The following is a 26,024-nucleotide window of genomic DNA, read 5'->3' as shown; positions in this document are numbered from 1 at the left end:
GAACAAGAAACTGAATAAGTGCACTTGGTGTTCTAGGGCTATTCTTAGGATGTTAAAACACCTGCTTAATTTTAGATCCCAGATTTATATACTCCCCAAGGGTCTACTCCCAGGGACGTTTGAAAATCCCTGGGAGACTTTGGGGTTGCAGCAACAGATAGGGGAGAGTGGCTGGAGAGTTTGGGGGAAGAGGGAAAAGGGAGCAGTGGAGGAAATTCTGGAGAGCACCGGGAGAACAGTCTCCAAGGCAAGGGACAGGGCCACCTAGAGAAAGACCGTTTCATCCAAAACGTCTTCAGTTGAGAAACAGCGAGGGAAATCGCAGGCTGACGGCACAGGAGAACACAGGCTCTCAGATGCGGTCACCTGCTCCTCCTCCGGAGTACTCGGCGGGCGTGCATGTGTGTGCTCCCTGTGCCTGCGCTCACCCGTGTCCCACATTGCAGCAGGTTTCATCAGAAACCACAAGGAGCCTGCGGACCACTTCCTCATTTTTGAAGTGACCTCCTTTGTCATGGCTCTAGTCAGTTTTCCGTGGGGGCCCACGCTCACATCTGTCCTTGCAGAATCTGTTGTTAGCAGATATCAAGCTGGTGTTCAGAGTGTCCTTGGCTGGGTTGGGGGAATGTGCCAGTGACCCAAACTGCCTGCTGTGTAGTGCCACAGTCTCCCCCAAGGGCAAGAAACAAGCTTGAGGTGACATTGAAATGGGGAGGTGGCGGGGTGGGGGAGTCAAGCCTGCTTTTGTGGCTTTGCCTTGCCTTCTCAGTTTCCCCTGAGAAGCATATGAGGAGCCAGACAGAGAGACCCACCCCACACCCATGTGCAGGCCCAGGTCCCAGCAACTCCCCCCCAGCGGGGGCGGGGTGGGGGATGTTATAATAAGTGATGGAGCAAGTTCTGCAGGCCCAGTCTTCTCCAAGCTTCAGTGACAGATCCTGACGTCTGCATCACACAGCTCCTGCCACTTATCACTGAGTGTCACTCTTCCTGCGGTTCACCAAAACTTAAAGGAGAAACCCATATACAGACATCTCCTCCAGCCTGAAGGGGCAGCTTCCTGAGAGCAGGGCTGTTTCATTTACTTTTTCTCTTGGGGATCAGTAGGCTCCTTGAACAAGGATAAGGCTTAGAAGATGCCCGGTGAAACAAATGCTAATTGACTTGAATCCCAAAGTCAGACTCCCCCTCAGTCATTTAAAAAGGTTGAGGGTGGCTGGGCATGATGATGGCACACGTCTATAATCCCATCTATCCAGGAGGCTGAGGCAGAAGGATCACAAGTTTGAGGCCAGCTTTGGCAATTTAGCAAAACCCTGTCTCAAAAAATAAATAAATAAAAGGGCTGGGATGTAACTTGGTGGCAAAATGCCCCTGGACTTAATTCAGAATGAAAGAGATATTGAGGTTTTGTGTGTTTGTTTTCCAGTTTTAAAAAATTGTGGTCAAATATATGTAACAAAATTGACTATTTAAACCATTTATAAATGAGTTCAATGGTATGGATCAATTATCTCTTTTTTTTCCCCTAACTTCCTCTTTTTAGGTCAATATTTTGGAGTTTCCACATAGCTTGATCATTAATTCCCTCAGTCATTCAGTCAACAGATGTCCCTGAGTCATCTCCAGAAATTGGCTGGATGGGAAAACAGGCAGTCATTTTGTAGCCCATGGGGAATCTCAGTGGGGAGCCCGGGTGTTACAAAGATAAACCATGGACCCATTACACTTGTCCTGGAAGAAGAAGGAGCTCCAGCAGAGGACCTGCCCACCTCAGGGGTCCAGAGCAAGCTGTCTGGGGAGTGATATTTAAATGCTGTTAAAGTAGGAATGAGCCAGGAAAAGCTGTGGGAGATGCTGCAGGCAGAGGAAGCAACTTGGCTAAAGGTCCCAAGACCTGAGGACAGGCCGGTGGGGCATCAGTGAGCCAGAACAGGATGGCCAGAACTGGGAACCAGTGAGGCAGGACCTGAGTGAGAGGTGGCAGGGGCAGTGCATGGTCCAGAGCTAGCTTTCCTTCAGAGAGCACATGGAAGCCATGGGAGGACTTGATGTGTCCCTCACTTTCTTTGGGAATGTCCTTAAAGGAAGAGCTTGTTATTTGCAGAATGTCCAACAATCAACCTGACCTTAATATCTGAAATGGCAACTCTGGAAGATCTTTCTTTTTTGTGCTTTTAAAACCTTTTAAAATACAACAAAGAAGCCTGAAGATCCTGGAAATATATAATATATACAGCTCTCGGTCCCCCAGCACTGTGCTAGGCAGGCCCATTACCCACCCTGGTGGTGCTCAAACTTGCACATGCATCACAGTCACCTGGAGGGCTTGCTAAACACAGAGTAAATGTCTATGTCAGTTTTCTTTTGCTGTGCAATAAATTAATGGCTTACAGCAACACCACTTCTGTAGGTCAGAAGTGCAGGCACTCAAAAGGCTGGATTTTCTGCTCAAGGTATTACCAGGCTGGGACCAGCTCCTTGGCAGAGCTGCATCCTGACTAGAGGCTCTGGAGGAGACTGTCCCTAGGCACATCAGGTCTCTGTTCCCTTTTTAGGGGCTACTCTTGTTCCTTGAGGGCACTCACATTCCTCGTCACTTGGCCCCTCTATCTCCAAAGTCAGCAGTGGAGGTGTCTCTCACATTAAATCTCTGTCCTTTCCAAGGGCTCCCTACATAATCTCCAGTGCAACATAATCTAAACATGGAAGTAGAATCCACCAGAGTCAGTATCTCAGGGCAATGGAGAGAATGGACATAGGGGCAAGGTCTTGGGGGCCACTTTAGGATTCTGCCTACCACAGTGAGGCAAGAATTTGCATTTCCAGCAAGTTCCCAGCTAATGCAGATGCCACTGCCCTGGGAACCACAGTGTGGAAGCGCCTGTCTCTGCTAATTCTACCCCAACCTTTGACTTAGGTTGTCCCTACTCCACTGAGACAGAAACTGAAGTCCAGAGGTAATATTCAAGTCCAGAGGTAATATTTCAAAATATATAGCAACTAGTACATCCTGGCCTCTGGCCAAAATGGATATCAAGCCAATCAGGACAGATTCTGGCTGTACATGCCATCGTGGCCATCCTGCAAGCACCAGTTGTTCAGGGACCCCCAGTAAGAGCTGCAGCCAGTGTTCATGTTCAGGCCAACCTGAGCCCAGCTTTGGCCATTCTACATGCTAACATCAAAAGGGAAATATCATCCCCTCTGCCCCAGGGTAAGACAAGAGAGGAAATAAAGAGGACAGTAGTTTATTGATTACAAAATATATCTTTCGAGCATTCTGTCTGCTCAGTGTTGTATAAAGCTACTTTTCTCAAGGTTAAAGTCTGAATCGTTTCCTGTTGCCAGTGTAACAGATTACCAGGACAACTTTAATGGCTGAAAATAATGCAGTTTTATTACCCTGCAATTCTAGAGGCCGGTCTCAGTGGGCTACAGTTAGGTATCTGCAGGCTGCGTTCCTTTCCCTTTCCCTGCCTTTCCCCAGGTTCCAGAAGCTACTGCACCCATTGGCTCCTGGCCCCACATCACTCCATCATCTGCCTCCATCATCCCGTCTCCATCTCTGCCTGACCCTCTTGTCTCCTTCTCTTAAGGACCCCCTTGAGTACATGGAGCCACCCTAATAAACCATCATTTCCCAATCATACTCTAATTTGCTTGATCACCTGCAAAGTCCCTTTTGCCATAGGTGGCAGCCTAGTCTGGAATTGGAATGGGGTCATCTCTGAGGGGCCCTTACTCAGCCTCCCTTATAATCTGAGGTCCACGTTTTTGTGGATTACAGCAGTGATCACCTTCTTAGGACCCCCTAGGTGCCAAGCCCTGTGTATGCATGTGGTCTGTTGGTGCCATCACGACTGCATGAGGTAGGCTCTGTGATTCTCATGTTTCTAGAGAACGTGAAGCAGATGGGAGTTGAGAACCTCGCTTACAGTACCACACCAAAAAAAAAAAAAATGGAGCATCACGGTTCCCACCCAGCTAGTGTGACTCCAGAGTCCACACTGTGACACTGTTAGGCACCTCATCGAGATCTCTAGACACGGAATGTATGACAAGAAGCCTGCCGTTCCTGTAAGGAGTGCTGTTATCCCATTGTTCCTGCTAAGGGTCCTATGTCTGTCACCTTCCATCACTGTAACAAAATACCTGAGGTCATTAACTTACAGAATAAGTTTGTTTGGGCTCCCAGTTTTGGAGATGCCAGTCCATGATGGGTCTGCCTCATTGCTTTGGACCTATGGCAAGGCAGCACATCATGATGGAGCACATGGGAAAGCAAAACCTTAAATGACCTGGAAGTAAAGAAGGAAGAGGAAGGAACTGGAGTCCCATAAGTCCCTTTAAGGGGACACCCTCAGCAACCTAAGAACCTCCCACTGGGCCCCAGCTCCTAAAGGTTCTACCACCTCCCAGGAGCACCAACCTGGGGACCAAGCCTTTAACACATGGCTCTTGGGAACATTCAAGATCTGAACTATAGCAGACCCTACTCTTCTGGTCTGGTCTCTAGGTGGAAAACAGCTCATCACATTGACCCTCCTTGCTTGTTTTCCATGTCTAATTATCACAAGGCTTGCCCCTTCTGCCCATCTCTGAAATGTTGTTCCAGTTAACTATTACTGCAAACCTGCCACCCGGCCACCGGGAACTTAGCAGCTTAAAGCAGCGACCATCTGTTTTGCTTGTGCACCTCAGTTTCTGCAGGGTGGTTCTTTTGTCCTTCATGTGCTTCTGCTGTGTTTGCTGGGCTGGGGTCTAAGCTTCTGCTCAAGATGTCACACTAACATAGCTGGCAAGCTGTGCTGGCAGTCAGCCGTGGGCACAGCTGGGGCTTTGGACTGGAGGCCTTGGTTCCTTTCCATGTGGGCCTCTTCATAGGCTGCTTTGGCTTCCTGACCACACGGTAACTGTTCTAGAAGGAAACGTCCTGAGAGAACAGGTAGATGTCTGTGGCTTTTTGTGACTTTGCCTTGGAAGTGACACGGTGTCTTTTCCACCACATGGTATTGGTTGAGGCCCTCACAAAGGCCCTCTGTGTTCAAGGGCAGGAGACATACATTCTCCCTCTTGACGGGGAATGGCCAGGTTCTACAAGACCATGTGGGATGGGAGACAGTGTTGGAGCCATCTTTGGAAAGCTCAGTCTGCCAGAATTGTCTTTATCACAGCTGCGTGTAGCATCCGGTCCCAGTACACCATGCCCAGCATCCTCCCGCCTCGTCCCATTCTGTATACCTGTTCTCCAAGCCCAAATTTCGGTATATGGTCTATCAGAAGACTTTATCTAAGACATTAATTTACTTATTTTTATGCTCTTACCAGACTATAAGAAATGAACCACATATATTGCATAGATTGTTTTTATTTTAAAATAGACAAAGGTAGAATTTCCAAGAAATTCAGAACATAACAGACATTAGCACTTAACCGAATCATCCAAAACTTAGGTGATCTATCAAAGGAATTCCTTGAAAATGAATAAAGTGGATATGTCTTTTAATAAAAGTAGCTCCTTATTTGATTCTGCATGAAAATTAACCTGCCTAATATATATATTTTAGGCAGTAATGACAAAACTTATTTTTTTCCCTATTTATTTCCAGTCTTTCCTATTATCAAGTCCTTAATCCACAGGACTTTCTATAACTGGACCCGTTCAATATCAAGATGGGATCATGACCTACTGGACTCACCTTTCAGATCACCACCCTCAATATCCTGAGCTCTGAGCCTCTGCATCACACAAGAGAGATCATTTTTGTTATCTTGTCACCAGAGTTGCAGTCCTGTCTCCAAGCTGCTCTGTTAAACCCCTGTAGGAGCGAAACTTGTGTCTTAGGCTTTCGGAGCTCCCAGTAGAGTGCTGATACTGTACTGAGCCCTGGCAGTGGCTTAGGGTTTCTTGACTGATTTGTCTGTGAGCTTTCTGAAGGAGTACCCACCCTTCCCTCCTCCTATCTCCAGTCAAGAGTCAGGTACTTGGCCACATGTTTTGTTCTGCACATGTTTATGAAGGACTTTAACTGTTCTAGGGTCTGTGGCTTGATCTACTCTTAGTTTAGTAGAGGAAACCAATTAAAATGCGGTGAATGCTAAGAACTAGAAGTCCCTTGTGTTATGACACTGTGTAATAGGGGTAATTCAACCCTTGGGTTCAGCCTTGGGTTCAGGTTGGCACAGATCCTTAATAAATGGTGGTTGGATGAATGGACAGACTCACGATTTTCCTTTAGACTTGGAAGTCTGTTCCGTCGAGGTGCTTGCCCAGGTTGGCAACTTCTAGCTCCAGAAGAGCCCACCTGTCTATCTGCCCTGTAACTGACTTGCGGCCTGGAATTTTCCCCTCAGCAATGCATTCCTTTGGGGTTGGGACTTTGATCTTCAGAATGTGCTGATTAAATACAAATTCTCTTTCAGTGCCTTATACATTAAACAGCTGTCGTCATTAACACCAAAATGGGAAATAGTTTATTGCTTAACATTCCAGTCTTGTTAGAAGAGGGGGCTCCAAGGAGGGGACCTTGCAGGGAGAAAGGAAAAGACCAGGATGTGCTTCCTGAGCATTAAGAAGAACGGGAAACTAATGCAGATGAGAAGGGAGTACAGGAAGGTCATGGCTTCCACAAGAAAGAATTGCATAGTTTCACTCAGAGAAGGTATGCTGGCTGACTGGAGGTCATTTGCATTGCCCAGATGGCAGATTTTCCAAAGAATGTGGATATCCTCTGCTGGCCACTCTCTGGAGTCTGCAGAATGCACTTCATGACTTCTGCTCACGCATCTGCAGAGCTTGGTCAGCCAGCCACCTGTGGTGCATCGCAGTGACCATTCCTGGCATGTGCAGAGCCCTGACTCATGGGAATGGCTCAGCCAGCACAATTGATTAATTGGGTATTTCACAAGGTAAAGAGGGTTGGCAGGAGAGGTGAGCAAAAGAAAGCAAAATGGATGTTTTCTAGTGAAATCCCTGTCTTTAAAAGTGTTCAGGTAAGAAATGGGAATTTTTCAACAATTGGCAGAGTCAAAACACCAGGTTTAGGGATTATGCGTAGTAAACAGTACAAATAAATTAAAAGCCATGATACCAAATTACAGCTCAAAAGGGAGGGGGGACGTAGATTTTCCTCTCTGATTACCTTTAACCTTACATTGTGTATCTGTTAACCACAGTTATCTTGGCCATTGAAATATAGCATCTAGTTGGGGATGGGGAGGAATCCTTTATTACACAAGTAATCAGTGTTCACTGTGAAAATTCTATTAAACCAATTGAATCTTATTTTTTAATTTTTTTCTTTGCTTCTTTCTCTGTTGTTTCTCTTTGCTTTATTATTTTTGCAATCTTCTTTACTATAATTCTTCCCTTTTTTCACCAAAACAGTCACAGCACTAAACATAATTTGAAACCTTTTTTTGGTACTAGGGATTGAACCCAAGGATGCTTTACCACTGAGCTCCACTCCCCAGCCCTTTTTATTTTTTAAATTTTGAGACAGAGTCTTGCTAAGTTGCTTAGGGTCTTGCTAAATTGCTGAGGCTGACCTCCAACTTGCTATTCTCCTGCTTCAGTCTCCCGAGTCACAGGGGCGCCAACACACCTGGTGCCTTAACAGCAAGTCTTGAACATCTTTTTTGCCATTAAGTAGTCTTCACTTCCTTACTGTGAGTAGCTCCATAGTCTCTTGAATGGGTTTAGCATATTTATCGTCTGGTTACTGATTAGATATTGCATAAATAGACATACAGGGATATGTTTGCATCTAAATCTTTGCCCATGGCCCTGAGAATTTCCTTAGAATGAATTCATAGGAGTGACATTTTTGGGTCCCTATTCAGGTTCTAGTTGATGTGGTTTGCACTGAGAGTGAGTAAACTATAGAGTTCACTACTTTTTTTACCCACATTTTCCTTTCTTTTTTTTTTTTAAGATGTTGATGGACCTTTTTTTAAATTCATTTATTTATATGTGGTGCTGAGAATCGAACCCCATGCCTCACACATGCTAGGCCAGTGCTCTACCACTGAGCCACAGCCCCAGCCCTCCCACATTCCTTTTGAAGTTCTTCCCAGCGATAGATGAGCTAATGGTTATATTTGTCAGAGATCTCAGATGCTTGACATTGGGTACAAATCTTTGGAGCCTTCTAATTTCTTCAACTTGTTTCTGGTTGGTTGGTTGGTGAAGTGGACACTGTGATATACCCAAAATAGAGATTTGTCTCTGTGTCCTCTTGGCTGTTGCCCACTTTGGGGATTACTTCATCCTGCAACAAGCCACCCCACCCAATTTCCACCCCTTCACCAGGGTAGCCCCTGTCCCACTGCTGACCAGTGTAGGTACGTCTCTTGCTCCATCAAGGGTCATCCTTCCCTCAGAATTCCCCAGAGAGTCAGCAGGCCATCATACTGTTACTCCACCTTCCCTCTGCCAGCCCTGCTTTCTCCCCTCGCTTTCCCCCAGTAAATCTCCTACACAAGGACCTCTGTCTCAGAGTCTAGAAGGCAGGAGCCGTTGGTTAGTTGGTTGGCTGGCCAGCTGGCTGGTTGTTTGGGTAGCTGGTTGTGTTGTTGTTTTGACTGGCTGGTTGGTTGGTTGGCTGCCTTGTTGACTGGTTGGTTGATTGGTTGGTTGGTTGGTTGGTTGGTTGGCTGGCTGGCTGGCTGGCTGGCTGGCTGGCTGGTTGGCTGGCTGGCTGGCTGGTTGGTTGGTTGGTTGATTGGCTGGCTGGCTAGCTGGCTGGCTGATTGGCTAGTTGGCTGGTTGGTTGATTGGGTTGACAAGTTGATTTTTCTATAGGCCAAAGTATTTTCCCTCTACTGAGGGGAGTAGAGCCACTGTGACCTTTTTTAGAATGGAAGAGCCCAAAGTGGACTAGACTCATGGAAGGGTTTCTGAAAAAGATGAAGTTAGGCATAATCTTCCCAAGTTATTGTCAATATTAGACGATTGATCAAACTGTCTCCTAGATTATTTAACAAGAGCAGTTTGAAATGCTGTCTTCTCAACCTGGTCTTTTAAAAACTATCTCAAAACCTCACTCTGAAAATATGTTCAGATTGTCTTTCTGTGTCTTCTAATGCCAATCACATTAAAATTCTTCTGCCTCCCTTAATCGTAAGCTAGTTCTATAGAGATATAGAGATGTATCAGGGTTCCGGTTCTTAGCCACATTGTTCACTTCCCTCTTTTGGCCCAATCATTTTTTAACTAAAAATTGCTTTAAGAAATCAACTCTGGTTTCTATGTATTTGAGAAGTCAAGGTCATCCCTATAACCATGTCTCTCAGTATTTACAGTGTGATTTAAGGAGAGGGAGAGAACATTCCCAAGATGCGCAGGGAGTCACCAGGGGAATTTGTTGTGCCTGTGAATGGGCCACACAACACACACACAGAGCTGCCGTGAGGAGAGGAGAGACGTGCTTTCCACAAGCATAATTTGGTGCAGATCATTTGACAGAGGACAGAGTGAGCCCTAGCCAGGATGGCTAAGCTGCTCTGCTTGTGCCTACAGCCATCACACCCAGTGCTTGGCTCTAGGGGTTGACTGACCTGTTTTGATGAATTACTAAATTAAGCCAGAGCTGAAAATTTAAATGCCTTTGGGGTCAGTCATCAGTGGAGGAGCAGGTGTGAGACCACAGGAGTGGTGGGGACCCTGGTACTGCAGATCCCTGATTTCCACTAAAGGCACGTGCTTAGCCAAAAACACATGGTATTCAGGGCCACAGTGCCACATCCTCCTTTCCCTTCACCCCCCAAAATGTAGGAACACAGTTTCTATGTGAAAGCTCCCAATTTTTCAATATTGAGACTTATTTCTTTTTAAGTGTCGGAGGCTACCAGTTCCCAAGGAGTAAACTGACTGGGCCATCTTGGCCTGAGAGAGGAAGGACCAGCTCTTATGCCTCAGGCCCTCTGGTGCAAAGACATGAACCCAAGTCTTGGGCTCTTGATATGAACACACAGATTTTCCTGATGAGTGAAGTCAGCACATCCATTCTCTTTTGTGGTGGTGAGTGTGGGATCTTTTTAGTTGTGTATTTGGGCTTATCTTTCCTTAAGTACATTTTCAGGATTGCATTGCTTCATGAGGATGGCAGGGTACATGTCTCTTCATGCGACTTACTATCTGACTTTTAAGTAGTCAGCAAAGAATGCAGCATAAGAAAGCACATGCAATAGCCCTGCCGGGATTTCTCACTACAGACATGGAAACAGGGTGTGTGGATGGAATGGAAATAGTAGGTAAGAGCACACATACACTGAAAACTATTTCTGAGCGGACCCCTCCTTAGTTTTAAGACTGGGTGTGGAGACGAGCTCTGCTTAGCAGAGTTGTTGAGATTGTGTTTCTCTCTGGTGTGAACCATTTCCAGATTCCCATCTTGCTGGCTCTTTTCCTTTTCCTCCATGAACTCCTTGCCTTTTGATCTATTTAGTTCAGACAGTCACTCACCAGGTATTGGTGTGGAGTTCCTACGTCCCCAGCACTTGGCCAGGCTGCCTGCGAGAAGCTTCCAGAACAAGTCCTGGCCAGGGCATAGTAGTCTCAGTCCTTCCCACTTAAGTAGGAAATCCTGCTGGGGAGGAGCAAGGTTCATCCATGGACATCAACATTAGAAAGTAGAGCTCATCCTTTTAAGGTAAAAGAATAGATTCTAGGGAAAGAATTGAGCCTAAGGTGGTGAGAGCCACTTGGCACTAGAATAAATACAGCCAGGCATCAGGGAGCGATGCTGGTCATGGTGGATGTTCACCGCCCACTCCTGGGCAGCCGTTATTGCCCAGGTTTTGTTCACTGCAGATTGTGCCCCTGGCTGAGAATGGCATCAAAGCAGAAGTCAAAATCCGTAATCAAAGCAAGGTGAGTCTGGAAAGGAACAGACTAAGAAACAAAAGAAGAAATGATTAATTATGGTGGCTTTAGGCCCTAGTAATCTCTAAATAAATGTTACCTCCCTTAATCCTCATCTGCTGGTCTCCAAGTCATTAAGTCTAGTTTTGATCTGCCTGTGGCTATTTCTTCATCTTAACATGGCACAGTGTTTTTCCAAGAAGTTGCAGAGGGGTGGTTGATCTTTATGTACTAAGGAAAGGTTGAGGTAATAAGGAAGCAAGAACTAATGGGAGTCAACAAACCAGATGGGACCTGCTGAGAACTGTGGCCTCTGTCTTCAGGAATAAATCTCGACACACCTCTCCTCCCAACCTTAGGTGGGTGATTTCCTTTTCTTTCTTTCTCTCTTTCTTTCCATGATGATGAACCATGAACTTGAACTGACCTTGGTAGGTTCACTGAAGTGTGCTTAGCATTTCACCTTTAGCAGAAGGAACCCAGAGCACGTTTGCACCCATCACCTGTGGCACTGGCATAAGTAAGCCATTCATATGACTTTTGTATTATCCAAACTATTTGCACACTTTCTTGTACTACTTGTACAAAGTATAAAATGTTATTCCAGACTACTCTGTTCTTTTCAAAGTGTCAGCGATGTGTGCCAGCAGGCTGACATTTATTATCACTTCTTCAGTTTTCCTACAGAATATGAAACCTGTCACACTTAAAAAGTAATTTTCTTATTTCAGATTTAGAGTTTGGTTCTCATTCATCCTCAGGGATGGAGAACTTCCCTGTTTTCTTCCGCACATTCTTTAGTAGTTAGAGCCCTCAGAGCCCATCCCAAAGGAAAGTTATCTGCTCTACTTTGCATTTTCTTTGAAACGCTGTCACTTTGCTTTCCATTTTCTTTTAAATGGTGACCCTTCCTTATGGCCAAGCACATTTTCCCAGAATTATAGCAACACTAAGAGCCAGAATCCCTGAGTCCACATCTGGCCTCCCCTGAGCCATTCCCTGATTACCTCTGAGAGTGGCTAAAAATAGAAATTCCTTTATAGCTATCAAAAAGAAGAATGCTCTTCCTACTTTCTTTCTTCACACTCGCTGGTTATGAAAAGGCCTAAAGAAAACAGGGAATTGAATCACACCACTGCTTAGACAAATGGTGTCCAAATGTTCTTGATCGTGAACCTCATTCTTTGAGTACCTCTGCCAGCCGAGCATTTTATTTGTAAATTCTATATAAAGTCTGCTTTACATGGCACACCTTATAAAACATGCCATAAAAGAAGGCAAGGTGAGCATGTATTAAGTTGGACATGTTCTTCCCTCACGCAGAGGGTCGTGCCCTGCTGCGTGGGCCCAGAAGCAGGGCAGTGGCACCTGAAGAGCATGGAGGTGGAGGGACAGTTCTGCATTGGCAGGGAAGGGCTATAGACATTAAATACCAGCAAGTCTTCCCCAAACAGAAGAATACAAGGCCTGCCGTTGTCCCAGGGTAAAGGGGGTTTTTTTTTAGCCTGGCATCTACTTAGTAGGTTGCCATTTTTCCCAAAAGACCTTTGCAAATTGCTTCCTTCTTCTCTGTGCGTTGGTTGACTTCCCAGTCAAGGCTCAGTTTCCCTCCCTGGTCGCTTGGTTTTGTCCCAGGCTTCCTGTGTGGCCTGTTGCCAGGGCCTTGTCAGCTCTGTAGGGTTTATAATGGGTGTTCTGAGGTCATCCTAGCTGCGCTGTAGGAATGCTGTGACGGGAATGATGGAATTCAGCATAAACCTCAATTTTCCCTCACCCAAAATAGAAACTTCTTAATGCAAATACCCTCTAACTGCTTGGAGCCAGAGGAGGCAAATGCAGGTTAAAGAGATTCCTTTATGGCTTTTATGGTGTGGGTGGAAGAAATGCAAAACATCTAAAGCTTTGAATTGACTAAAGCATTTCATTTCTTTGTTAGCTTCTAGTTTCATTTTACTGTTTTGAGTGCAACGTTTAGTATGCTTTTCAAGAGTTCTAATGAGACTTTGCTGTGGGCACTGCTGTCTCCAAATCAAACAAGAATCAAGAATGTATTTGTCTCCCAAACGACAAGCAATTGACAAGTAGGAGAGTCCCCCCTGCCCCCCCCCCCGCCTTTTTGTCTGATTTACTTTGAATATCTGTGTATTTTTTATTAGTGCATTACAGTTATACATAATTGAGGGGTTCATTTTGACATATTCATAAATGTATATGTTGGACTTCACTGTATTTCAGTCGTCACAACCACCGTCTCCCCACCTCTCTTTCCTCTCCCTGATCCCCTTCCCCTACTTCTATTGTTCTTTCTCAAGGTTTTTAATTGGTACATTATAGTTACCATAAAAGTGGGATTCGTGTGATATATTCATACTTGCACATGGGGTGGTTCAGTAAATTTCATTCCAGTTCCTCCCCTTCCCCTCTCTGCCTCCCTCCCCCTAAGTGCCCCTCCTCTGCTCCATTGTTCTCCTTCTATTTTCATGTGATCTCTCTTTTCTTTTAATTCCTTATTTCTAACTTCCATAAATGAAAGAAAACATTTGACCTTTGACTTTCTGAGTCTGTCTTATTTCACTCAGCATAACAACAAATGGCACAATTTCATTCTTACTTATGGCTGAGTAAAATTCCATTGTGATATATATATATATATATATATATATATATATATATATGTGTGTGTGTGTGTGTGTGTGTGTGTGTGTGTGTGTGTGTGTGTACCACATTTTCTGTATCCATTCACCTACTGAGGGACACTTGGACTAGTTCTTAACTTGGCTACTGTGAATTATACTGCTTTAAACATTGGTATGTACGTGTTGCCATAGTATGCTGATTTTAATTCCTTAGGATAAATATTAAGAAGTGAGATAGCTGGGTCATATGGTGGTTCCCTTCTTGTTCTTTTGAGAAATCTCCATACTGCTTTTCAGAGACTACTAATTAGTATTAGCAGAACCACCAACAATGTATGAATGTGCCTGTCCTCCACTCCACATATTCTCCAGCACTTATTGCCATTTGTATTGTTGATGATTGCCATTCTAACTGCAGAAAGATCTCAGTGTAGTTTTGATTTGCATTTCCCTGATTGCTGAGGGTGTTGAACATTTTTTCATATGTGTGTTGGTCATTTGCATTTTTTTTGAGAAATGTCTGTTTATTTGCCCAGTTGATTTTCTTTTTGTGTGTGGGTTAAGTTACTTTTGTTTCTAAAGGTTTTTTGTTTGTTTGATTTGCTTTGTTTTTTGCTTGTTTATTTTTGGTGCTAAGTTTTTTGAGTTCTTTATGTATGCTGGATATTAATCCTCTGTCAAGAGAGTGGCTGGCATAGATTTTTTCCCTTCTGTAGGTTCTACATGCTGTTGCTTCCTTTGCTGTGCAGAAGTTTTAATTTGATGCCATCCTACTTATTCATTCTTGGTTTTATTTCTTGACTTTATGGGTTTTATTAAGGAAGTTGGTGCCTACTCCAAAGTGTTGGAGTGTTGACTCTGTGTTTTCTTTTAGCAGTTGCAGTGTTTCTGGTCTAATCCCTAGGTCTTTGATCCACTTTCAGTTGATTTTTGTGCTGGGTGAGAGACAGAAATCTTGTTTCCTTCTTCTACATCTGGATATCTAGTTTCCCCAGCACCATTTGTTAAAAAGGCTGTCTTTTCTCCAACATGTGTTTTTGGCATCTCTGTCAAGGATCAGATAAGGGTCTGATGGCTGTGTCCCTGTGGGTTTCCTCTGTCTTCTGCTCTGTTCCATTGCTCGTCACGTCTGCTTAAGTGGCAGTACCTTGCTGTTTTTGTTACTGTAACTCTGTAGTGTAGTTTGAGGTCAGGTATTGTGATACTACCTGTATCACTCTTATTAAATCTGCCTATGCTTCTCTCCTTGCAGCCAAGGAGACCTCAGGTGGCAGATCCTAGGGGTCTCTCTTCTAGTCTAGGGCCCTGACATGTTTTGTGACCCAGTTATTTTATTTTTGCCAGAAACTTCCATTCCAGCCTCCTTACAAAATGGTAGGTATTATCTTGACCTGCTCCTATTCCGATCTAAAAATGGAAGTGCTCAGGTTTGATTCCATGGAATTGGTCAGTTCAAAGGCAGGTACAGAATTATGTTTTGCTAGGCTTTGGGGGCAGCCTGGTGGAAGATCTATCATTTCTATGAGCAAAAACAGTTGAACGATCTTTACATACCTCACTTCTTTTTGTTCCTCATTCATATGAAATTAAAACAGTGAATTCCAGTGCGCCAGTACTGTTGTCTCAAATGGACAGAAGTGTTCCAGTTTTGCCCACAAAACCAAATTTGTGTCATGGTTTTTTAAAGAAAAGAGGAGGACAATGGAATGAGTGTTCTCCTGCTCCTCTGTTCACCTTTTAATGCTCTTTACCAAAGTGGACTCCAGGAGAGAGAAAAGAAGGCAGAGTGGGACCACAGGGAGGGCACTTCTCTGAGCTCTGGAGCAGTGCTGTGTCCTCTGTCTCCACATCCCTTTCCCTCAGTCCCCCCACATACACCACCACCCACCACGCGCACACCACAACCCTGACTCCAGGCAGATGCCTCCAGGTCCCCCAGGCAGGTCCCCGCCTTCACACAGCGCTGTCCTGACTGAGCACTTCCTCCTTGGTGTTGACGCACACTACTGTTCAGTGTTCCAGGCTTTTTAGAATAAATGTATTTGGGTATTTTCAGGTTGGGAGCTATGGGTAATTTGGCAACGCAAACACCGTAACTGGCTTCTTATGTAACCCTGCGGTTGGCAGCGAGGTTCAGTGCATTGAAATGAAGCAACGCTCACTGGCTCATCCAAAGATGACTTTTCCTTTTTTAGGAGAGATAAATGTGCTGCTTTGTTTTTTCCTGTTGCATACATTGTTTTTAATTATTGGCTGACTTTAATGATGCTTGCTTTGAAGTTAATTTTTAAATATGAATGGGGGGTCTATTTAACTTGTGGAAGTGGAAGCACTGGTCCTGTGTGTCCCTAACCTAGAGAACACTTAAATAACTTGAATGCTTTCAGGTGATAATGAAACTGGGGAGAGACCAGACAGCATAGGAATCCAAACTGGTAAAGTGCTTCGAAGTTAGAGTTGCGACCTTTTGAAAAAACTGGAATCAGCCTTCCATCCCAAGGTGCTCCAGCCTGGGCATCTCATGAACAAGAGGTCCCCTATACTAGCTTTTCAATTATAGTGTATATTCTTTCAATTTTTTCTTTCTTTCCTAAATAAAAAAAAAATAGTCTGAGTCTCTAAACAGACCTCCTTATTTTATTTTTTTTTCTCAGTTTCAGAGGCTAGATTCTCTAAAATATTTTGGGTTTGGCTTTTCATGGCGCTGGGAATGGAACCCGGGACCTGAGGCAGGCTCTCTACTACTGAGCCCCACCCTCAGCCCTCTGAAATGTTTTTGTATCTTTGCCTGAATTCAGTAGCCATTAGAAAATGAGCCAAGTGTTGTACCCCCTATTTCTCAAGACTACAATAATAAAGTTTTCAAATGAAAACTCTTATGATTGCTTTAGTATCTCTTCCCACCATATTCCTGTAGAACACAAGTGGGAATTGGGACATTCATCCAATAAAGTTCAATTGGAAAAAACAAAAACCAAAGGGAAACACTACATTTCAAAATAAATCCCACTTTTTTCTTTAAAAGCAGAGTTCATTGACCAAGACAGATTTCAAAATGTTTTCTCTAAGGCCCTAGCTGAAACACTGATTGAGGCTGTCAGGAAATTACAGGGATCAAGCAACTCATCAAGACTTGGGTTTCGAGGTCTCCCAAAGCCTCGAAGTGGCCCTGGAGGCTAATTGCTGTTTACTGCAGTGGACCTTCGTCCTTGTTCTTCTGTAACATTTTCCATCTTAAGAAGGGCCGTCCCATTCAGCCGCGGAGCATGCCGTCTGAGTGGCTGAATGGAATTACTACCAGTGGAAACTATGCTGTGAGAGGGTGGACAGGGCAGCTGGGAAGCAACCTCAGCTGGTTTTCCATCCTCCAGAGCAGAGTTAATTAGCATAGGGAAAATGACTAAGGTGTTGACGTCACCTCTTTCCAGTAGAAACTTACACTTTGTCCCTGTCTGCCTGCGAGCATGCAGGACTTGACTCAGGAATTTGCTGTCCAAACAGGATGCTCTGGACGCTGGGCTTTTTTTTTTTTTTTCTTTCCCAGGGGCCTGGCCCTCCCCCTCCGTGCTTTATAAGCGCCTGCTCAAGAAGGGACCTACAGTCTCTTGGAAAAGAAGCTGGCTGCGCGGGCCTCTAGTGCTCTCCCTGTAAGAAAGCAGGATGCATTTTAGAAACTTTAACTACAGTTTTAGCTCCCTGATTGCCTGTGTGGCAAACAGTGAGATCTTCAGCGAAAGTGAAACCAGGGTAAGGCTTCTCATGTAATGTGATTTTTCGAGAGTTTTCAAAGCATTATGCTAATTAGGACTATTAACTGAAATACGTGTGGGTGTGTGGCTCTCTTGTGGGTTTGGGGCTTTTGAAATAAGTCCATAGTATTTTGAGTCTTGAAAATCAAAAGCTGTTGCTTTAGGAATTAAGATGAGGGAATTTTTAGAGATCTCAGAATTTGAAAGCATCTAGGTTACTGGACCAGCTTCCTAGGAAGGCAGAGTTTGGAAATTGCATGGTTTTCATTCCGAAGGTGTGGGTGGACCTTTCCAGGGAGGCCTCTTCTCACCGTGAATAGAAACACCTTTTTACAGCTAGAGTTCAGAATAATTTGATTTCGTCTTAGGGAATAAATATTCTCAACTTATTGCATGTTTATAGTAATTATAAGGGTCTGCTTCTAGCTTCCAGATTAGACCAGCTAGAGAAAAAGCACCTTAGAAAATCATCACACTGGGATAAATAATTTAAATGTGGGATTAATGTGTCTCCTGGGCAGCAGATCTCATTGAGGTAAATTACTAATTAATATAATTAGTAATTTTAATCGCTATACTTTTCTTCTTCGTTTCGTTAAAATGTCAGATATTTTGTTGATAGCTACCCAGCTATCTGAGTTCTTAATAATATACATAAATGAATATTGTGTATGTTCCCTATGAGGGATGGTGTTTGTGTTATATGCTTTATACCCAAAGCCATATAGGAACACGCAAAGGTTTTTTCTTCTTCTTTTTTAAAATCAAATTTAATTTCATAATTGTGTACTAGGATTGTGATCTGGGACCATAGTTTGCTTTTTTTTTTTTAACTAGATCGTACAGCATATTCTGATGCTATTGAACCACTATAATAACTAGATTAGAACAAATAAGAGAATGATGTGGTAGGAATGGGGATTTAGCAGAGAATGTGGATTTCTCTGTTCTGATCCTGAGCCCTGAGTTATATTCTAAAATTATTCATCAAAGTCATCTCTCCCAAATTCTGAATCATAACTTCAGAACTACACAGTTGGTCACAGTGCTACTGATGAGGTCATGCGAAATTCCCCATCTAGCGAGACACCCTGGCAGCTCGGCCACCGGAGAGAGGTGGGGAATAGTAGCCTGCGGCCAGCTGAAGTCGCTGTCAGGCGCGTCCTTTCACACGTGCCTTTGCAGAGCCCCTGGTGGGAAACTCACGGAAACGTTGGGGCTCAGGAGCAGCTCAGGCTTGTGCGAAAACGAGGCTGGGAGCTGCTGCCCCTCCCGCGACCACCTGCCCCGGCCGCAGCGCCGCTTTCCTGCCGCAGCCGCGGGGGAGCGCTCCGGGGACCAGACCCTCCCTTACCAGCCGCGAATATTCCTGCAGAGGGTCCGCGCGGTGCATGAGCTATTTCCTGCTCGCCTGCGCGTTAGAGGGCACGGTGCTCGGGATCCCGGCGCTCTGCCGCCTTTCACACGGGTTCCTACAACCTGTCCCAAGTGTTTAGTTTGGAAAAAGACTCCAACAGCGTCTAAAAGCCCGTGCAATCTTCCTTGAAGTCCCCATTGCCCACCACCCGCTGCCCCACCCCACCCCTGGCAGGTCTCTCCCCAGAGCTTCTCCCCGTTACTGAATCAGAGCTGGTAATCCCACAGCTGGGCGTTTCGTTCTAGGAGCTCGGGATGTTTCCTACTTTTCACTCTCTCTCATGACATGTGCCTGTGTGTGTTCAAGCCAGTGCAGAAATGGGTCCATTTGCAGTACATTAATTTTAAACCAGCATCATTTTAGAGAGTTAAAAGAAAAAGTAACAGACTAAGATTTTTTTAAAATAGTGGGAATTTTTAAACTACTTCCTTTAAGAAATGCAAGACTTAAGTTCATTGTTCAATTTTTTAAAAAAAAGTTTCCTAAATTAGCTGCACTTAGCACTTTAAGCCCTAAAGAAATATTTGACATACATAAAATCGCCCTTAGCTAAATGGCAGGATTGGAGTGGGCCAGGATAAAGAAGTTCATAGGAATATCAAGCCTGGGAATAAGGAATTGCCAAACTGAACCTCCTAGGAAAATGCTCATTCTGCTTTAAAAATATTTTTTTTCTCTTATCATAAGAAGTATTTAATTATTGGTATTGTTCTGCTGATTAAGAGAGTTTAGTAAGTCATCTTCTTACCTTCTTATAAAAATCACCTGTAATTGTAATTGGCCTAAAAGGGGCTATGTCGGCTAAGGATGTTGCTCAGAAGTAGAGTGTGTGCCTAGAATATGCACCAAAAATACATAAAGAAATGGCAGCATCTCCTTAAGAAGGAAGTTAGGAATTCTTGAAGTGGTTGGTAACTCATTTCTTTACTAAGCAATGTAATGATGTCCTTTAGTCAAAGGTCACATGCAGATAAATTTCAACTCCTTTTATTTTTATTGTTATTTTTCAGGCCAAATTTGAATCCCTCTTTAGGACATATGACAAGGACATCACCTTTCAGTATTTTAAGAGCTTCAAACGTGTCCGAATAAACTTCAGCAACCCCTTGTCTGCAGCTGATGCCAGACTGCAGCTGCATAAGACTGAGTTTCTTGGGAAGGAAATGAAGTTATATTTTGCTCAGGTGAGTCAGGAGTCAGGTGCATTGGCTATGAATGCATCTCTCTTCTCTCTTCCCATCTTTTTTTTTTTTTTTTTGATGGTACTATGAATTGAACCCACACCCCTTTTTTAATTTGGAGATATTTGGAGACAGGGTCTTGCTAAGTTGTTGAGACTGGCCTCAAACATGCTATCCTCTTGCCTCAGCCTCCTGAATCATTGATACTACAGGTGTGTGCCACTGTGCCCTGCTCCTCCCATCCTTTTTTAAGACCATCTATACATTGATGATGTTATATATGGAAAACCCAAGAATTCATCTCAAGAAAGGCAAAATTAATGCTCTGAATTCTCAGTCTTGTACTTATTTTAAGAAGGCAGTGAATTTGAGAACAACCTCAAAAATGACACTTGGCCTTCTGGAGTTGAGTAGCAAGAGAGAAAGCACGCCCCCCCGCCCTTCTTTTAGCAAGCTTTCGGTGTGCTCTCGGGGCCAGGGCCATTTCCCAGCTCTTCCTGGAATCACACCTGTTTCACCTGGCACTTGGCCTGTCCTTTCACATCTGCCTTCCAGAAGCTGTGGCAGGTGCTATTGACACTGCAGATCTTCACTGCAGGGCAATGACCAGTGTTGACTTCTCTCCTCAGACTTTACACATAGGAAGCTCACACCTGGCTCCGCCCAATCCAGATAAGCAGTTCCTGATCTCGCCTCCTGCCTCTCCGCCGGTTGGTTGGAAACAAGTGGAAGATGCTACTCCAGTCATAAATTATGATCTTTTATATGCTATCTCCAAGCTTGGGCCAGGTAAGCAGTGCCCTGCAGGCAGGAGCGGGGGTGCACAGGGAGAGTTGGCTAAAGACCTGCTGCTCACAGGTCAGGGAGGATCCCCATTGGCCCGTTTAGCTCCCTCCTGAGCCAGTGCAAGTGTGCCCTCCCCCTTTGTGTTCTTCCACATCAATGCCACTTGTGCTGTGAGTGTGCATTCCTTGGGAAGGTGTGCAAGAGCCACCATAACTGCTCATTAGTCCTGCGCACTAGGCCCTCGATGGGCACCCTCACCCATGAATCCATCCCCTCGCCCAGGGGCACAGCCTGCATGGCTCGTGACCAGGTCTCTCTAGGTGCCAGTGAGCGGTGGAGTCTCGAAAAGGGAAAACCGATTATCCTTATAGAAATTTCAGTTTTAGTCAAGGTAATTTCTCCCTTGATTTCGTTGATCTCATTCTCACTTGACCTTTTTAATGGGTAGGAAAAAGAGAACCAGGGATCATAGTGAAGAAAGAACCTCAGGCTCCTTGTCCATAAAATGGGTCTTACCCCGTGGAGTTGAGGTCATCATCCAACAAAAGACACTTCACAGTGCCTGACCTCAAGTCGGTACTCAATCGGTGGTCTTTGAAAACAGTCAAGTGTGGTGGGTTCCTGTCCTGTGTGCTAGGATTTGGCTGAGTATGCAGAGAGGAGAGGGGGTCTTGGAGGGAAGAAGTGTGAGCTCCCCTTCTGTCCCGCCCTTGGAGCAAACTGGATACATGCTGAGACTGTCAGCTCCTCGTTTCTCCTTGACCAGCAATCTGATGTTCCTTTGGGTCAAGGGTTTTATTTTCGTGGACCATCAGCAATTTCATATTGAAAAGATTACATTTCTGAAAACATTGCCCAAATGGAAATTTCCCCTGTGGTATAAAGCAAGAATCACATTACCCACTGCTAATCGTGGCTTGAAGGTCAAGGTCAAAAATGGTCAGTTGGAGGAAGTATGTGGCCCTCCACAGCAGCTCTTGGTGAGAGGCATTAACAAAGCTGAGAGCTGCATCTATTGGTGTCCTAGAGACGGGAGCAAATGGGATCTCCCCCTGGGGAGAGGTGCCCTCCTGCTCTGGAGGACAGAAGTGCCATGAAGGAAAATTCCTCAGCCTCCAGAATCTACCATGTCTTTACAGAAGACCATGGAGAAGGCTTTTGAAAACAGACATAATGAAACCAATTTGCCCTTGGTTTACTTAGTGATGGGCTGAATAGTATTTCATATTTTGGCTGTACTTTTCAGGATTGCAGATTTTGCAGTTATAGCCCTAAGTCCCAAGCATTCTGGATTTTGCGGTAGATAGGTAAGGATTTGTAAAGAGGCCAGCACCTCCAGTGACCCGTTTGACGTCCCAGACCTGAATGCTCTGAGGGAGCTGAGGCTTCTTCAGATGTAATTACACTAGCATCCAGTCTCCAAGAGACAAGGCAGCCCCTCCTGTGTGAGGGACAGTGCCTTCCTTGAGGAGAGGAGCAGGCAGGGAGGCAGGAGGCTGGGAGCCTGCTGCTGCTCCTTCAGCTGGAAATGAGCCTCTAAGGAGCTCACAGTGGTGGGTGAGGAGCCTCCTCACTTGCATGGAGCTTCAGAGAAAGTCTGCACAAAGCCTTAGAAGAAAACTCACCCGAGCCACCGCAAGGTGGGCGAGCTGAATCCTTAGCATTTCCACACCTTCTAGCATTGCACCACTAGGGATCAGCCTTCTTCTTCTTCTTCTTTTTTTTTTTTTTTTTTTTTTTTTGCAGTGCTAGGGATTGACCACAGGGTCTATGTGTGCTGGCAGAAACTTTACCACAGAGCTACATCCCCAGCCACCTCCATTTTTAAACATAATTCTAGGTAAAATTCATCAGGCATGCATATCATGAACCAGGTACCATGGGCTTTGTGGACATTCACTCATGCCATTAGCTCTGTGAGGTTGATGCCTTCGTTGTACCATTTTATAGAAGAAGAGAGAGGTACACAGCAGAGTGAGACAACATGCCTGGAGCCCTGGTACTACAGGCTCGCAGCCCACGTGGCGGCCACACGGTCACACTGCCTCCCATCAGCACCCAGTGGTCAGACTCCCCACAGCCAAGCTGGAGCCCTGAAGGGATGCCCAGCTCCTCCATTCGTGGCCAGGTTCCTCAGTTACAGAAGGCTCTTCCCATCCGTGCTGGACCAGAGTGGTCTGACCTTGAGCCTGCTCAAAGTCAGTCTGGCACAGAACAGCAGAGCATGCTTGGCTCCAGAAGGCCAGCAGTTTTGTAAGAAAGGGATGCTGTGGTCAAGAAGGCGAAAGGAGCAGCTGACCCGGTGCAGCTACCTGCGTCTGCACACTCGGCCTCCACAGGTGTCCCCGTCCTGGGTATGCGCTGCCCTCGGTGGAGGCTCAGGATGTCAGTTCCCACATATGTTTATCCTTCAGCATCTTGTTCCTGAACTGATGTTCCTCACACCACACTTGGGGCCTCGCTGGCAGACAGGGAGCCTCTGGGTAGTTAGTGTAGGGTGCCTGGTGACATGAGAAGCGTCAACTAAAAATACACATTCCATTTATTCCTGTCACATGCCGGACTCAGAGTCAGACACACTGGAAATGAGTCTTTTTTTTAACGTAGCACCAAAGAAACGTAAATGCAAAATGTGTCTGTATGTCTCAGCCCGTTGAGCGTAGGCAGGAGGCCACTGGGCAGACCTCAGTGCTACTCCATTTGTTCCTGTCGTGGCACCCTCCAGATCTCGTCTGAGTTACCCTGCCATTATTTCTTCCCCAGGAGAGAAGTATGAGCTGCACGCAGCGACCGACACCACCCCCAGTGTGGTGGTCCACGTCTGTGAGAGCGATCAAGAGAACGAGGAAGAGGAGGAGATGGAGAGGATGAAGAGACCCAAACCAAAAATCATCCAGACAAGAAGGCCAGAGTACACACCTATCCACCTGAGCTGAACTGGCACCGGGTGAAGAAGCATTCTCAGTCATACTCACGGGAGGAATCTTTTACTGTGGAAGTGGCCGGTCACAACTTGGGAGGTGGCAGCCGTGACCTCTATGGAAGAAATCCAGTTCATGTTGCTCAGAAGAGAATCAAGGCTTCGTCTCCTTATTCTGATGCTGCACCTCAGTCCACGTCCATGGCACCCAGGAATGTCTTGGGCCAATCACTGAGTTTGTTGTGATCGCACAAGGACATTTGGGGACATCTTGAGAAAACCAATAATGATACTTGTACTTGTTCTTTTCTGGTAGGTTCTGTTTTCGCCTAGGGCAGGTTGATCAGTGGGTCCAGGGAGTGCTTTCCGCTTCTAGCCAGTGTACAGGGTTCAATCCCAACTGGTAGGAAGAAGCATCATGCAAAGCCACCAAGTGTCTAGTGCAGAAAGGTTGTGAAAACAACTGCAACGCCATGTGGAATTGTAGCGTCTCATTTCTTCCCTCATGTTCGAATGTCTGTGCATGTTTATTACTGATTTTCAAGACTAACCTTTGTTTGTGTATGAAGTTACGCATTGTTGTTTCACATCCTTTGGGAAGTAGCAAAGCATTGGGAATCTGTCACCTTCCAGATCTTCAGCTCTTTGCATCCACATGTGGAAGTGTACCTGGAAGACCGTCTCTCGGCATCCTGTCCAGTGTAGCACGTGACTTGTGCTCCTGCAAAAGACGCTGATCTGAATTCCTACGTAGAATAGCTTATACAATTCAGAGAATAGCAGTTTCACTGCCAATTTTTAGCAGGTGAGAAATTTTAGTTTAGGTGTTTGGGTTGGATATCAGTCTCCATTGTTTCTTTATGTAATGGTTTCTAGACAAGAATCATAACCAAAGGTCGCTTTGGGAACTATTGGTTGAGATAGTTGGTTTTTCACCCCACTGAAACATCCAGATAAACTTGTAAATAGAGCTGATAGCATATATCCATACCTGTTGTACTCTTGGGTGAAGAAACGTGGCCGTGGAAGGATAGTGTAAGCTGTATTAACCTACCTGTGAATCGTATGTTGTAGAAAAGCCGTCCACGTGTTTAATGGGATGAACTCAAAGCATGTAAAGTGAGTAGTAGATGTGTGTTGATATGAGAAGGATGCAGTGCCTTTCCCCATAATTCCTGATGGAATTGTTACACTAGGTGAACATTTGTAATTTTTTTCTAGTTGTAATGTGTATGTCTGGTAAATAGGTATTATATTTTGGCCTTACAATACCATAACAGTCTGTCATTCTGAAATACCTAATGCCAAGTAACAGTGCATGCTTTGGAAATTTGGAAGATGGTTTTCTTTGGGAAGCAAATATGTTTGCATTAACTTCTTGGATTGTTCATAACAAGAAATCGATTGAATGTTCTCAAAACCCTGTTTACAGTGCTTGGTAGGAGGGCACCGGTTAGGGAGAGACCATTGCATAGCTGTTCAAGTGTTTCTAGTTAAGTGCTTTTAAACTGGAGAGGCTAACCTCAAAATATTTTTTTTAACTGCATTCTATAATAAATCGGCACAATATGCTCTTTCCGGAAAGTTACTTGTTTGTCGTTTGATTTCTAGGATTAATCTGTGAACCCTTTCAGTTCTGCAGCCTCAGAGGACACATTCCTTTGTCACTTTGAACTGAAAAGCTTCTAATTCTGTGCTGTGGTTCAGAGTGTCCACTGTACTGCAGTCCATCACTTAGAAAAGGGCAAATTGGATTAAATAAAAAGCACAATTCTGAGCATTTTCTTGATACAGAAAATACTATTTATTAGCCCCTGCTTCAAGCAGTAACTTTTTTTTTCTTTTGCGATGTTGGGGATGGAACCCTAGGGCCTCAGGCATGCCAGGCGAGCACTCCTCCTGAGTTATGTTCCAGCCACCAGTAATGTTTTTAAGCATTAGTTTGATGAGTTTTCTGTTTAGAAGAATGTCCACAGAAGATGCTAACTTATGAAGGCCAGTTATGTCCAGAAGATTCGTCTGCAAGTCTCTGTTTGAAAGAGTTGTGGCCACCTCTTCCCAGAGCTCTTTCCAGAGGGTGGCGAGCTTCCTGGCCAGTCCTCAGAGCCCTCAATAACCCCGTGTGAGATGGAATCTTTAAAAATGACATTGATCTTGATCCAGATTAACATTAGGTAATTTCACTATGAAAATTCACATCCACTTTGGTTTTCTTTTATAAAATACACCATCCTGTCCTTTTCCAAGAGCATTTGCACATTTGAAAGCCATTATGTTCAAAGCTGCTTTCAATGTGCTGAGAAACCCATGTATCAATTCAGTCAGTCTGATCTGATTATTGGACAGATTCACTTACTGATCACCTAGGGACAGGAGGGGAGTATTTCCAAATAGAAATAGTAGAAATATGGGGTGAGGCTATTATTTATCGTCATTTTGAACAACTAGGAGCCTGTTACAAGCAGCGA

General features: G+C 44.8%; 1 protein-coding gene across 2 annotated transcripts in view; it reads left to right on the top strand.

Annotated features, from left to right (window-relative positions):
- RCAN1 (regulator of calcineurin 1) overlaps window positions 1-25,140 on the top strand; it is an 86,377-nt gene extending 61,237 nt beyond the window's left edge. Inside the window, exons 1-4 of one of the 2 annotated variants that reach the window (XM_081301414.1) lie at window positions 17,065-17,250; window positions 19,680-19,853; window positions 20,480-20,639; window positions 23,400-25,140. In XM_081301414.1, coding sequence (XP_081157540.1) covers window positions 17,164-17,250; window positions 19,680-19,853; window positions 20,480-20,639; window positions 23,400-23,572 — 594 coding nt within the window. In that variant the 5' untranslated portion in view covers window positions 17,065-17,163 and the 3' untranslated portion in view covers window positions 23,573-25,140. Of the gene's footprint in view, window positions 1-17,064; window positions 17,251-19,679; window positions 19,854-20,479; window positions 20,640-23,399 lie in introns of those variants that run through there. The other variant, XM_081301413.1, reaches the window with a different exon arrangement.
- Window positions 25,141-26,024: the final 884 nt, after the last annotated feature.

The sequence above is a fragment of the Spermophilus citellus genome (genome assembly GCF_964194105.1).
Source record: "Spermophilus citellus genome assembly, chromosome: 7".
Classification (NCBI taxonomy): domain Eukaryota; kingdom Metazoa; phylum Chordata; class Mammalia; order Rodentia; family Sciuridae; genus Spermophilus; species Spermophilus citellus.
Note: the sequence above shows the minus strand (reverse complement) of the source record. Positions and strands in the feature narration are given on the sequence as shown.